This window comes from Salminus brasiliensis, chromosome 1, assembly GCF_030463535.1.
Source record: "Salminus brasiliensis chromosome 1, fSalBra1.hap2, whole genome shotgun sequence".
In the NCBI taxonomy this organism is placed as follows: domain Eukaryota; kingdom Metazoa; phylum Chordata; class Actinopteri; order Characiformes; family Bryconidae; genus Salminus; species Salminus brasiliensis.
The window spans coordinates 25,455,199-25,469,924 of record NC_132878.1 but is presented as its reverse complement, the minus strand read 5'-3'; the positions used below and the strand labels follow the sequence as shown (position 1 = coordinate 25,469,924).

Sequence of the window (14,726 nt, the reverse complement as noted above, 5' to 3'; positions counted from 1 at the left end):
TTAATAAGTTTAAGATAAAAAATGAAAAATCTCCATAGAAACGCATTGACGGAATGGTGAGATATGAATTGTAACTGACAGCGTGATGTCACACTCTCACACACCACACAGACTCACACACGGAGCCCAATGTCTCCCATGCTCACAGCCTAATGCTCAGCAGCAGCAGCAGCAGCACACAGTCAATTCTTTAAGGTGGAACTGAGCTTAAGGAGCACTGAATTTTAAGGTGGAACATCTTTTAAGGTAGTACTGAGTTTACACTGACACTGAATTTTAAGGTAGAACGTCTTTTAAGGTAGTACCGAGTTTACACTGACACTAAATTTGAAGGGGGGATTTCTTTTAAGGTAGTACTGAGTTTACATTGACACTGAATTTTAAGGGAGAACTTCTTTTAAGGTAGTACTGAGTTTACACTAACACTGAATTTTAAGGTGGAATGTCTTTTAAGGTATTACTGAGTTTACAATGACACTGAATTCTAAGGTGGAATTTCTTTTAAGGTAGTACTGAGTTTACACTGACACTGAATGTTAAGGGGGAACTTTTTTTAAGGTAGTACTGAGGTTACATTGACACTGATGTTTAAGGGAGAACTTATTTTAAGGTAGTACTGAGTTTACACTAACACTGAATTTTAAGGTGGAATGCCTTTTAAGGTAGTACTGAGTTTATGCTGACACTAAATTTTAAGGTGGAATTTCTTTTAAGGTAGTACTGAGTTTACACTGACACTGAATGTTAAGGGGGAACTTTTTTTAAGGTAGTACTGAGGTTACATTGACACTGATGTTTAAGGGAGAACTTCTTTTAAGGTAGTACTGAGTTTACACTAACACTGAATTTTAAGGTGGAATGCCTTTTAAGGTAGTACTGAGTTTACAATGACAATGAATTTTAAGGTGGAATTTCTTTTAAGGTAGTACTGAGTTTATGCTGACACTAAATTTTAAGGTGGAATTTATTTTAAGGTAGTACTGAGTTTACAGTGACACTGAATTTTAATGAGGACCTTCTATTAAGGTAGTACTGAGTTTATGCTGAAACTGAATTTTAAGGTGGAATTTCTTTTAAGGTAGTACGGAGTTTACACTGATTGTTTATTACAACCACTTATCAACCCCATAGCAACCACATAGGATGCTATGGCAACCACCTAGGAACCTCACAGCAACCTTCTGTGACACCATAGCAACAGCCTAGCAACACCATAGCAAACAACTAGCAACACCATAGCAACCGCAGTATACCTGGGCTAGGGTGAGGGATGGCGCAGGGGGCTTTGGTCCGATCGCGTTTTCAAACTCTAACACAGATGGATGTGTCTCAGTTTTTCTTTGGCCTGGAGAGGAAAAATGGCCGTTTCATTCATGCCCTGCGCTCTGAGGATGGACGGGAGCTGACAGAGCCGGCTGAGATCCGGAAACGGGCTGTATGGTTTTATACTGAACTGTACAAAAGTGAGTACAGGCATGCTCCTTGGCTGGCTGGTGGCTTCTATGCTGGGATGCTCTCTAGAAGCTCAAACGTAGCTCTTGAAAGACCGCTAGGGGTTAACGAGCTTTATACAGCACTACAGGGCATGAAAGGTGGGACAACCTCTGGTATAGACGGCCTACCTGTAGAATTTTATAAGGGTTTCTGGACTGAGCTTGGTGCGGATCTATCAGCGGTCCTTAATGAGAGCCTGATGGAGGGCTGTTTACCCTTGAGCTGCAGACGGGCAGTTATCACCTTGTTGCCTAAAAAAGGTAACTTACAGGAGATCAGGAACTGGAGACCGGTGAGTCTCCTGTGCACAGATCTCAAGGTGTTTTCAAAGAGCCTGGCTAATAGGTTAAAGGGATGTGATGGGGCAGGTCATACACCATGACCAGACCTACTGTGTGCTTGGCAGATCCATCAGGGAAAATATTTTCCTGGTGTGGGATGTTTTGGACATTGCTAGGATTCGTGGGCTTGACTTTGGTCTTATCTCCATAGACCAAGAAAAGGCCTTTGACAGAGTTGAGCACCAGTATTCGTGGCAGACCTTAGACGTGCTGGGTTTTGGTCCGAATTTTCTTAACATGGTTAAAGTGTTGTATCAAGATGTTGAAAGTGTATTGAAGATTAACGGGGGTCTGAGTGCACCATTCAAAGCATGCCGTGGCATACGCCAGGGGTGTGCTCTGTCTGGAATGCTTTACTCCTTAGCCATTGAACCACTGCTTCATAGGCTTCGCTCTACTCTTGTGGGTCTGGATTTGGGACTGGAGGGGCATCCTAGGCTTCAGCTTTCTGCTTATGCAGACGACATCATAATAATGGTCAGTGGACAATCAGATGTTGATCATTTGGTAGCCACTATTCAGGACTTTGGGTGTTTATCTGCAGCTAAAATAAACTGGGAAAAGAGTGAAGCCTTGGCAGTGGGGCCGTGGTCTGAGGGCTTGCTGCTACTACCAGCTAACATGGCCTGGAAAAGAGGGGGGCTGAAATACTTGGGTGTGTTTTTGGGGGACGACTTATTCCAGCAAAAAAACTGGGATGGTTTCCTGGAGACAATGACAGGCCGTTTAAAGAAATGGAGATGGATCCATGGACAGCTTTCTTTTAGAGGAAGAGTGCTGGTTGTCAATAACCTTGTTGCTTCAATGCTTTGGCACAGACTGTCTTGTATGGACCCTCCAGGTGGATTATTGTCACGTTTGCAAGCACGCCTGGTGGATTTTTTCTGGGACCGCCTTCACTGGGTCCCACAGAGTGTGCTGTTCCTTCCCAGGGAGGAAGGGGGGCAAGGCCTGATTCACCTTTTCAGCAGAATGGCAACTTTTCGTCTGGAGTTCCTGCAGAAATACCTGACCGGTGATACAGACCTAGTGTGGAGGGAAGTAGCTAGCAGTATTTTGCACACTGTTGATGGACTGGGGCTCGATACAGCACTATTTTTTATGGATCATAGACAGCTGCATTTGAATGGATTACCCCGTTTTTACCGTGGACTTTTTAAGTTTTGGACTCTCTTCAAGCACCACTGACTAGAGCAGACCTCTCTCTACTGGCTGTTGGAGAAGCCCTTGGTTAAAGGAGCTTGGCTAGATGTGTCGGCTGATGGGGCAATGGGTCTTGCGCACAGACTCTGTGCCTCGAAAACTGTTAGACTGAGGAACTTGGTGGATGTGGCCGGGCCGGGCCTAGATAACGTTCATGATGTTGCCTCTTTGTTGGGGCAGTGGTCTGTTCGGCAGGCCAAGATCATACGGGACTTATGGAGTAGCAGGTTGTCGCTGGAGGACAAGTCCCTTTTGCAGGCGTATGGCAATGGAGGTTTGATACCAAATATAAAAGACCCTTTTTCGAAGACTGGTCTCACACCCGATCTGGACGGGGTGTCAGGTCCTTTATTGACTTCTGATTGGCAGAACTTGGACCTCCACACTGTGTCAGGCCAGGCTTTGTATAAATGCTGTGTGAAGGTTTTAAATAAGTCAGTGCTCAATGGAAGGCCGGACACTGTGTGGAGGAGCAAGTTTGGGCTGGGTTTGGACAAACGTCCAGTGTGGAGGGTGCTGTATAAGCCCCCTTTGACGAAAAGGACTGGGGATCTTCAGTGGCGAATTCTGCATGGTGTGTTGGCTGTTAAAGCCTTTGTCTCTATTATCAATCCTGAGGTCAGTAGTGCTTGTGTCTTCTGTGGGCTCAGAGAGACGGTTTTTCATTGCTTTTTAGAATGTCAGAGACTTAAACCCCTTTTTGATACGCTTCGTTCCATCTTTCTAGGGGTGGGATCTTTCAGAGGGGTCTAGAAGTGCAGGAAAATGGCAGAGGCCAGTATTTCAGTAGATCACGAGCAGTTCAGCTATCTGGATCTGCTGAAGGATCCAGTGACCATCAACTGTGGACACAGTTTCTGTATGGCGTGTATTAATGGCTGCTGGGATCAGGATGAACAGAGAGGGGTCTACAGCTGCCCCCAGTGCAGAGAGACGTTCACTCCAAGGCCTGTTCTACGCAGGAACAACATGCTGGCTGAAGTGGTGGAGAAACTGAAGAAGACACAACTCCAAGCTGCTTCTTCTGCTCCCCATTACGCTGGACCTGGAGATGTGGAGTGTGATTTCTGCACCGGGAGAAAACTCAAAGCCATCAAGTCCTGTCTGATGTGTCTGGTCTCCTTTTGTGAAACTCATCTTAAACCCCACTATGAAGTTCCTGCTTGGAAGAAGCACAAGCTGGTCAAAGCGTCCACCCAGCTACAAGAGAAGATCTGCTGTGTTTCAGGCTTTAAAAGCCTGCATTCACTTCAGCGCCTGTATTAAAACACCCAGATCCATCACAGCCATTTATAGTGAAAGTTGACACATCCAGAACAGGTATTGAAGCAGTAATAGCCCAGCGTATTGGGGATCCACCGAAATTACACCCTGTTGCCTTTTATTCACACAAGTTATCTCAGGCTAAAGACAATTATGGGATGGAGCATAGGGAGTTACTAGCAGTTAAACTAGCATTAGAAGAATTGGTTGCAAGGTGCTAATCACCCTTTTACGGAACCTAGAATATTTACGAAATGCTAAAGGTCTCAATGCCAGTCAAGCGCAGTGGTCCCTCTTTTTTTAACGGTTCTGTTTTCTGTTTTCACATTACATACTGACCGGGCTCTAGAAATATTAAGGCAGACGCATCTTGTATTTGTAAGGGGTGGCTCTAGGGCAAGGCCTCCTCCGGCCACCAGGGGGAGGCCCCGAGTCACCCCAGCCAGTAATCGAGCCCAATTCCCTACACCTGGGCAGTAGGCTATATAGGCACACAGATCCAGTTTCCCCACTGCTGGATCTTTTGATTTTGGTGGTGTGTGTATCTGTGTGCCTGTGTAGTTCTCGAGGTGAAGGCTGAGTGTGTGTCACTCCCCTTCGTGTGTCTCTCCCGAGTCTCTCTCCCGGTGTCTGTGCAGTGTGTGTGTCTATGTGTGTGTGTGCGTGTAGCACTCATACACTCGTGTACCAGAGGAAGGCAGGAGTGTCTGTCTTCCCTGGTGTGTGTGTCTGTGTGTGTGTGCGTGTAGCACACATACACTCGTGTACCAGAGGAAGGCAGGAGTGTCTGTCTTCTCTGGTGTGTGTGCCCGTGTGTGTGTGTGTGTGTATGTGTGTGTGTTTGCACACATACACTAGTTTTACAGAGGAAGGCAGGAGTGTCTGCCTTCCCTGTAACTTCTCAGTTTTCTGGTTTCTTTTGGGAGATCCTTTTGCCCTCCGTTGTATTTCCCTCTAGAGTTAAAGAGGTAGCCAGCTCTCCCCTGGTGTCCTTCGTTTGTTTATTAAACCCACCCTTTTTAAAGTTTCTTTTGTTGGCCGCTTTCATAACTGCCGTTTTGGTGAAGCGGCAGAGCGTCAGTCTTGCGACGCGGCGGCCTGGCTTTGTTTTTCATTTCCATTTTACCTGCTCTAAGATTGAAAGACTCTGCACTTGGGCCCGTTGGTCACGTGATTGTTGTAGCTCACTCAGTAGCGCGCCGTCCCGCCAACACGGCGGCCTGGGTTCAAACCCCGCTGTAAGTGAGCACCACATTACAGAAAGATCCAGCCAAGACATGGACCCAGCAGAGACATTCAATCTAGAACAGGTAAAAGTCGCTCTAGCAAGTCAGGGGGGGACTGTGGGGAGGCATGAGCAGGCCCTGCAGCAGATTCTTTCTCAGCTGCAGGGTCTAACAAATCTAGTGACTCAACACACTAGCCAGCACACTCCTGAACCTCCCCGGGAGGAGGCTACCGCTGCCCAAGCAGCCGTGGTTTCTAGTGCTGAGCCCCCTCTACCAGCCCCAGAGCGCTATGCTGGTGGACCAGGAGGATGTAGAGTTCCTCCTTCAATGTTCACTGGCTTTTGAGCTGCAACCATCCCACTTTCCATCTGAGTGTGCTAAGGTGGCATACATCATCTCTCTCCTCACCGGTAGGGCATTAGCCTGGGCCACCCCAGTGTGGGAGTATCAACCACATGTATGTGCCTCTGTGGCCCGCTTTGCGGCTGCGCTGTCGCAAACTTTCGACCTTCCGCTCCGTGCAGAAGAGGCAGGGTCCCGCCTCCTGCACCTACGTCAGGGAGAAAGGTCGGTGGCTGATTATGCCATTGAATTCCGCATGCTATCGCCGGAAAGTGGATGGAATGCCAGTGCTCTTGTTTCAGCCTTCCTCCATGGTCTCAGTGAGGAGCTCAAGGATGAGCTGGCCAACCGTGACCCCCCCACCTCCCTTGATCGGCTCATTGAGCTGGCCCAAAGAGTGGATAACCGCCTCAAGGAGAGGCGTAGGGCGCGGGGTGCCAGAGCCCCCCGAGCTCCTCAGGGCCCACCTTCTGTCTTAGGCTCTCTTCGGGGGCCCCCCAGCAGTAGGGCCCTAACCATGCGGCTGGGACACACTCGTCTGCCACGGCAGGAGCGTGAGGCGCGCATGCGCGAAGGCAGGTGCCTCTACTGTGGGATCTCTGGGCACCTCCGTGCTGCTTGCCCAGAACTCTTGGGGAAATGCCAACGTCCGTCAGGTGAGGGGAGACCACTGACGGACTTGCCGATTCTCCCTCGGGCCCAGGGGGTGTTCCTCAATGCCAGGCTAGTGTCAGGGTTGGTTGAGGTCCGCCTACCTGCCTTTTTGGACTCGGGAGCGGCAGGGAACTTTCTAGATGCCGGCCTCGCCAGAAAGTTGGCCCTGCCACTGGTCCCCTTGAGGGAGCCCATGCCCATAGCGGCCATAGACGGTCGGTCACTGGAGCCTGGGGTGGTGTCCCACCAAACCCACCCTCTCACACTGCGAGTTGGTCCTCATACCGAGCAGATAGTGTTCTTCATTATCAGCGCTCCTGACTTGCAGTTGGTGCTGGGTTTCCCTTGGCTCCAGCGTCATAACCCCCACGTGGACTGGCTGTCCCGGTCTGTCTTGGCATGGGACGAGAACCTCGTCATGCCATTCGGTTTGATGAATGCGCCCACCGGTATATTAACAAGGTCCTCCGGGAGGCTTTGGACAGGTACATGTTCGTCTATTTGGATGACATTCTCATCTATAGTAAGACTGTAGACGAACACGTCGCCCACATCCGGTGGGTTCTCCAGTTGCTCCTGGAGAACCACCTGTTCATCAAAGTGGAGAAATCACAGTTCCATGCGCAGTCAATCTCCTTTTTGGGCTTTGTGGTGTCCCACAACACCCTGCGCATGGACCCGGCCAAAATCAAGGCCGTGGAAAACTGGCCCAGGCCAACCTCTAGTCATTGTGGACAGGTTCTCCAAGGCTGGCTGCTTTGTGGTGCTTCCAAAGCTGCCATCAGCTAAGGAGACAGCGGATCTAGTACTCAACCAGGTGGTTCGGGTTCACGGACTCCCCTCTGACATTGTGTCAGACCGTGGGCCCCAATTCACCAGCCGGTTCTGGGGTGCATTTTGCCAACTGTTGGGGGCGGAGGCCAGCCTCACTTCTGGCTTCCACCCCCAGTCTAACGGCCAGACAGAGAGGGTCAATCAAGACCTGGAGCGCACCCTCCGCTGTCTGGCCTCCTCCTCACCTTCTACCTGGTCTGACCAACTGATTTAGGCGGAGTACGCACATAACACCCTCTGGCACTCGTCTCTGGGAATGTCACCCTTTGAGTGCCAATACGGGTACGCTCCGCCCATGTTCCCAGGACAGGAGGCAGGAACTGGGGTCCAGTCGGCGGAACAGATGGTCAGGCGCTGTCGGAGAACCTGGCTGAAAGCCCGCAGGTCCCTCCTGTCTGCAGTAGCTGCTCAGAAGCGCTATGCGGACAGGAGGCGAAGGCCAGCTCCGACCTATCGTCCTGGGCAGCGGGTTTGGCTGTCGGCTAAGGATCTGCCCTTGCGTGGTGCTCCCCGCAAGTTGGCGCCTCGGTGCGTCGGACCGTTCAAGATCCTTCGCTGGGTCAACCCCGTTGCCTACCGCCTTGCCCTTCCCCCTTCGATGCGCGTGAACCCCACCTTCCACGTGTCCCGCCTCAAGCCCGTCTTGTGTTCTGTTGTGATCCGCCGGGCCCGCGTACGGTCGGTGGTGCGCCGGCCTACACTGTCAGGCACCTTCTGGATGTCTGTCGGATCCGCGGCGGCCTCCAGTATCTAGTGGACTGGGAGGGTTATGGCCCGGAGGAGCGGTCCTGGGTGCCCTCCCGCCACATTCTGGACCCCGAACTCATCCGGGCGTTTCGTCGGGACCGTGCTGCTGGGTTGGGGACGTCGGGTTCAAGTCCCGAGAGGCTTTGTTTTTCATTTCCATTTTACCTGCTCTAAGATTGAAAGACTCTGCACTTGGGCCCGTTGGTCACGTGATTGTGGTAGCTCACTCAGTAGCGCGCCGTCCCGCCAACACGGCGGCTTGGGTTCAAACCCCGCTGTAAGTGAGCACCACATTACAGTATTAATCAAACAGAACAAATCAAGGCTGAACCAGTCACATGCATTTTGCCACCCGAAGTAATAATCTCATTAATCCAGTGGGAGTTAGATGATGCCATGGAGAGAGAGCTACAGAATACGATAATTCCCAGCCAATGCCTCAGAGACCACTTTTTGTACACAACTCATGGGCCCATTTTTTGCTCAACTCTGGTCATCCAGAAGAGACCTGAACACATCAACCTTTATCACATTAGTATTTGGTGGGAGTCGATGCAAAGAGATATACACACCTTTGTAGTTTCATATACCCTCTGCTCACAATGTAAAACGCACAAGTCATTACCCGTCGGTAAGCTAGTCCCTTTACCAGTGCCTGGCGAACCTTGGTCACATCTGGCAGTCAACTTTGCCACGAATTTACCACTCTCACAAGGCCGTACCACTATTCTGATGGTTTTGATGGATTGATTGTTTTTCTAGAGCTGTAAGATTTAACCCCTTTGCTACTATTCCAACGGCATTCCAAACAGCCAAAGCCTTCTTGCAAACAAGTCTTTCATTTATTTTGTATTCCTGAAGATATTGTGTCGGAAAGGGGCCCTCAGTTTACTTCTCAAGTATGGTCCGCCTTTTTGAGAGTCTAGGAGTATCAGTTAGTCTTACCTCAGGTTATCATCCACAATCCAACAGTCAGTGTGAAAGAAGGTTTTTCTGTCATGATAATCCATCTGACTGGTCAACATATCTGGCTTGGGTGGAGATAGCTCAAAACTCTCTTACAAGCTCTGCCACAGGACTGATGCCTTTCCAGTGTTGTCTGGGTTACCAGCCTTCTCTGGCTCCTTGGACAACTGACAGTCGAGTGCCTCGGCGGTTCATATCACAGAATCCTCTGGGAGATCACATGAGTGGTCACATGACTCCAACCATCCATCTATGCTCTCGGTCACCTAAATTCTGATCAGTATCACCTATTTTGTTTCTCAATAGCATAGTATATAAGCCTGGGGATATACACTGTTAAAAGTTCTTTGCAAAGTATTGTATCCCTTTTTGGTGATCTACTGAGCATTTATATTTGTTTGTCTACTCTGTGTATGATGTCTAACTTTGTCTTTTTGACCTTGTCTTTTTGCCTTGCCCTTTGGACATTCTGCTTGTGTTTTGCACCTTGAATTTCGACCTACTACCTGTGTTTTCGACTTCATTTTTTACTTGTGTAATGAACATTTTTTTTTGCCTTCCGGAACTGATACTAGTTTGTTTGTTGACTACGAATCTGGATTACACCTTTTGTAATAAAGTATAATGTAATAAATTTCCACTCTGCAAGCGTCTGACTTTGTGGCATGTTACACAGCCAGTCCAGTTTCCAGTCCTGGATTTTGTTCTTGCTGGAAGTGGCATGAAATATTAACACTTACCATCTTCACAAATGCTGCTGGCATAATTCTGCATTAGTGCATGAGTGATCACTGCAGCTGTCAGCCAACTTAAAGCCACACTCATATATAAATACAATGGGAAAGTTGTGAGTTTTAGTTGTGAGGTTGTATCCTGTTAATAAACCAGCACAGCTGACTGAAATAATTTAATATTTTTCTTGTGTGTACAGTTTAAGCTTGCATGGGCCAATCACTGTCCATTTGCCAATGACAACAGATTAAACTCAATTACAGTACACATATTTTACATTTTATGCGACATACAAAGTTTAAGTGGATTACTGTAATAGTTGTTTTTAGTACACTTTGAAAATATTTTTTTTAATATAAGTATTTGAAAGCAAGTATTTAAGAAATATTAGTATTACTAACTTTGAATGAGCTAAATTTAAATGAAAATTAAAAGTGTACTTCACATTAATGTATTATATATTTTAAAGTGTTATCAGAGTTTACTTGCAAAAATATGAATGTATTTTTAACATATTTATTTTTCCTGTTTAATTCTCTGCATTGTAGGGGGTAGTGTTTAACAGCAAAATGGTGCCTGTTCATGAATTTAGTGAAATTAAAATGAACAGATAAAAGAAGATAAAGATCCTCACAGAGACTGCAGCTCTCTTACAAGCTGGAGTTCATTTCATCCACTACTTTAAACAGCTGAACTCCACCAAACACTTCTGTCCTCCCTTCCAGCAGGAAAGCAGGAAGTCACTCCTGCTCAGTTCAGAGAAAAAAAACGTGATCTCAGAGTGCTGCTCTCTCTCAGTCTAGAAGTGCAGGAAAATGGCAGAGGCCAGTATTTCAGTAGATCACGAGCAGTTCAGCTGTCCAGTCTGTCTGGATCTGCTGAAGGATCCAGTGACCACTCCCTGTGGACACAGTTGCTGTATGGTGTGTATTAATGACTGCTGGGATCAGGATGAACAGAGGGGGGTCTGCAGCTGCCGTTCGCTGCAGACGTTTACTCCAAGGCCTGTTAGTATAGAAACCATGTGCCCTTGGTAAAGCCGGAGAATTGAAAACTGAATAGCCGGAGCTCTCTCTACAGGAAGAGATGCTGTTATCCATCTAGAGTTCTGAACTACACCTATAAACAATGTTTTCTGAGAAGAGAGCAACCAGCGCTTCTGCATGTTGATCTTCAGGCATAGATCCTCAGTGTGATCTAGTAGAATACCTGTATTTCTGATGACTTATCCCTTGAACAGGGCACACACCAGCCAGTCGTTCAAGTAAGGCAGGATTTTAACCTATGATCCATCTGGGTAAGAGAGCTGCCTGCACACAGTGTGCAAATGTTCTTTAGGCCAAGTAAAAGGTTGAAGGGAAGGACCCTGAAATGGTAAATAGCACCCTGAAATACTGCAAAGAACAATTGCTGTGTGTGACATGCTGAACGGCAACACTTTTAAATACTTGTTCAGACTGTGGAGGTCTAGAATAGGTTGTAGGCCTCTGTCTTTCTTCAGAGCCAAACAATACATTGAGTTAAAGCCTGAATCACCTTTGATTGATCTGTATTCAAATTCTTGGTCTACAGTTGGCACAGCAATGACCATTCATTCCATCAATTTATTTTCATTAAACTGACCACAAATATTTCATATAGAAATGAGTAAAGAACAAGCAACCAACTCAGACCAGGAGAAGAATTAACTCTACTCTCTTTTACTCTACTCTATTCTACTCTGTTCTATTGATTTTACTATATACTACTCTATTCTATTTTATCCTATTAATTCTACTCTATTCTACTCTATTCATTCTGTTGGACTGTTGTGTTTGTGTCTCCACAGCTGCAGCACATCAGCCAAAAGCCAGAGAAGACTTTCTGCTGGCATGTTCGCCAGAGAACACCTAGATAAAGACAAGGACTCTTGGAATAATGTGCTTTGGACAGATGAATCTTGAGTCTTTCCCTGATCTTGGGCTGAACTTGCTATGGCTGAACTGGCCATGTTGATTTAGTGGACATTGGAAGGGCTAATCTCTAACTGGTCTGAGATCTTCCCAGACTCATCTGCATCTATGGCCTCCTATCTGAAGGTCTTTGAGTCTGACCGTGGTGATACCACTCACTTTACCAATCAAGAGCAAACCAAACTAAATGTCTGAGGTTGAAATAGAACAGGCTCCTCCAGAATCCTCTCTAACCATGTTCTAATGATATGCAGCAGATACGCTGCACCTTATTCTAATTAACTAATATTTGTTCAGTTGTATGTGTTTAGTCATATTTTTATCCATATCTCAATATTAATAAAAGATTAAATGTTCAATATGTTTAAATATGTTAATACAATGTTGTTGTTTTTTTTGTAAAATGTGATGGATATTGTGACATCACAAAAACAATTAAATTCAATATAGGCTGTTTTTGCAGTTTAGTTTTCATATATAAACTATATAGGAGGAGAAGCTTTAACAGTATTTGTACACTACATTTACACACTACATATTTTTTGTTCTATTTTCTAAGTGTGTAATCCACATGATATGGGCCCTTTAACTGCTTTTCACAGATCTGTAAAAACACCAAATTGTCATATCCTGTTTAATACATTTCTATTGTAATAATAACATACAGTAGTAAGTTCTGTTCTTAAAAATAGTGTCTATCTTCGCATAGTGGACAGTGCACTGACCACGTCTAAAGCCACGGCCATTGGAACTGAACACTGCCCACACTGCAGGTCATGACCACTTGGGGGCGCACTGTAGAGCAGTAGGCTGTGAGTTCTGCTGAGATGGCGTTATGCTAAGAGCAGGACAGTGTGAAGAGAGTGTGAACACAATGTTAACAGTACACAGTGACTGTAATTCAGATATGATTCATATTGTTGATATTTGATGAGCACTGTCAGTGTCCTAAAAAATGTTATGGTAAAAGCACTGATCCTTTGACACATTGCTCATACATTTTTGCACTCTGACATGTTTGTAGCACATTTTAAATGAGCAGAAACATCCTTTATGTGTGCCGTTAATGTGTGGTTAAACTTCTACACATTTATATTGTAGTTCTTGCCTAGTTAAGACTGAACTGAGTCTTACATGAGTGGTTAAAAAAAAAAACTCACTGCAGTGTTAGTGGCCAATCCTACAGGAGATATAATGTAAATGCATTATTTTTTGTGACGTCACAAAATCAAATTCAGTCAAAGCCTAATTTCCATATATGGATTGTATGGACTGTGGAGTGTCAAGTGTTTACACACAACATCAAACACTTCTTATTTTCCTAAAAAGCAAGGGGAATTTCACATTCCATAATATAAGCTTCTTAAATATAATGCAGTTAAATAATGTATGTAATGTTATTTCAGCGAATTTATAGACTTTATAAATTTTATAGAATTTATAGAATTTATAGAGAAAGAAGAGAAAGAACGATTATGTGTGCCTGTGAGTGTCTGTGTCTGTGTAAAAGTTAAACATTTGCCACAGGGGGGCAGTTATGCTGTCATTCAAGCCACTGGGGACCTGTTCCCATGCTTACACCACTTTTCTCTACCCCAGACTTATAAAGCTTGGCTGCGTCCATAATCAGTAAACAGTACAAATAAATAAATAGTCTTTAAAACAAAGGCATTACAAGGGGTTATTTGACCATTTTTGGTCCATAAGAAACCATTGTTGTAGAAGGTGATGGTGTGTTAAAAGCAGGAAAAAATCAAGAGTAAGAATCTGAGCAACTTTCACAAGGGCTAGATTGTGATGGCATGACATCTGTGTTAGAGCATTTTCAAAACATTAGGCAGGTCTTGTCGGGTGTTCCTGGTATGCAGTAGTCAGTAGTCAGCCTACCAAAACTGCTCCGAACCACGTGGCACCTTCTTGTGAAGTCCATGCCTCTGCAAGTTACAGGTGTTTAAATATTTAAATGTAAATTTAAAGAGCAGAACCTGAAACTATAGTGACTGTATGGATACTTTATTACAATCTAACTCGATTACAACAGCAGAGAACTTTAATATAGTGAAAGTATGGATACTATGTACTATAGTGAAAGTATGGTTACGATATCATTGTCTAACTCAATAAAAAGAGCAGAAAATGCACTATAGTGAAAGTATGGATACTGTATCACAATCTAACTCAATTAAAAGAGCAGAAACTGTACTATAGTAAATGTATGGTAATGCATCACAATCATACTTAATTAGAAGAGCAGAAACTGTACTATAATGAAAGTATGGATACTGTATCACAATCAAACTCAATAAAAAGAGCATAATGTTTACTATGGAGATATTATGTGTACTATATGACAATCTAACTCAATGAGCAGAATCTGTACTATAGTGAAAGTATGGTACTGCATCACAGTCTAACTGCCTTAAAAGAGCAGAAACTGTACTATAGTAAAAGTATGGTACTGTATCACAATCTAACTCAATTAAAGAGCAGAAACTACTATAATGAATGTATGGGATACTGTACCACAATCCAACTAAATTAAAAGAGCAGACAAACTGTACTATAATGAAGGTATGAATAGGTATGGATACTGTATCACAATCTCAATTTCTCAACTCAATTAAAAGAGCATAATCTTTACTATGGAGATATTATGTGTACTATATGACAATCTAACTCAATGAGCAGAATCTGTACTATAGTGAACGTATGGTACTGTATCACAGTCTAACTGCATTAAAAGAGCAGAAACTGTACTATAGTAAAAGTATGGTACTGTATCACAATCTAACTCAATTAAAGAGCAGAGAAACTGTACTATAGTGAAAGTAGGGATCCTGTATCACAATCTAACTCAAAGCAACCTTACTATGGAGATATTATGTATACTATATGACGATCTAACTCAATTAAAGAACAGGAACTACTGTACTCTGGTACTGTAGCATAATCTAAGACAATTAAAGAGC

The 14,726-nt window shown here is 45.0% G+C and overlaps 1 protein-coding gene across 1 annotated transcript in view; it reads left to right on the top strand.

Moving 5' to 3' along the window:
* The window catches only part of LOC140551927 (tripartite motif-containing protein 16-like), a 34,313-nt gene extending 22,197 nt beyond the window's left edge, over positions 1-12,116 (top strand). Inside the window, exon 6 of the mRNA XM_072675762.1 lies at positions 11,634-12,116. Within this exon, the coding sequence (XP_072531863.1) occupies positions 11,634-11,698 (65 nt within the window). The 3' untranslated portion in view covers positions 11,699-12,116. The remainder of the gene's footprint in view (positions 1-11,633) is intronic.
* The last annotated feature ends 2,610 nt before the right edge of the window (positions 12,117-14,726 follow it).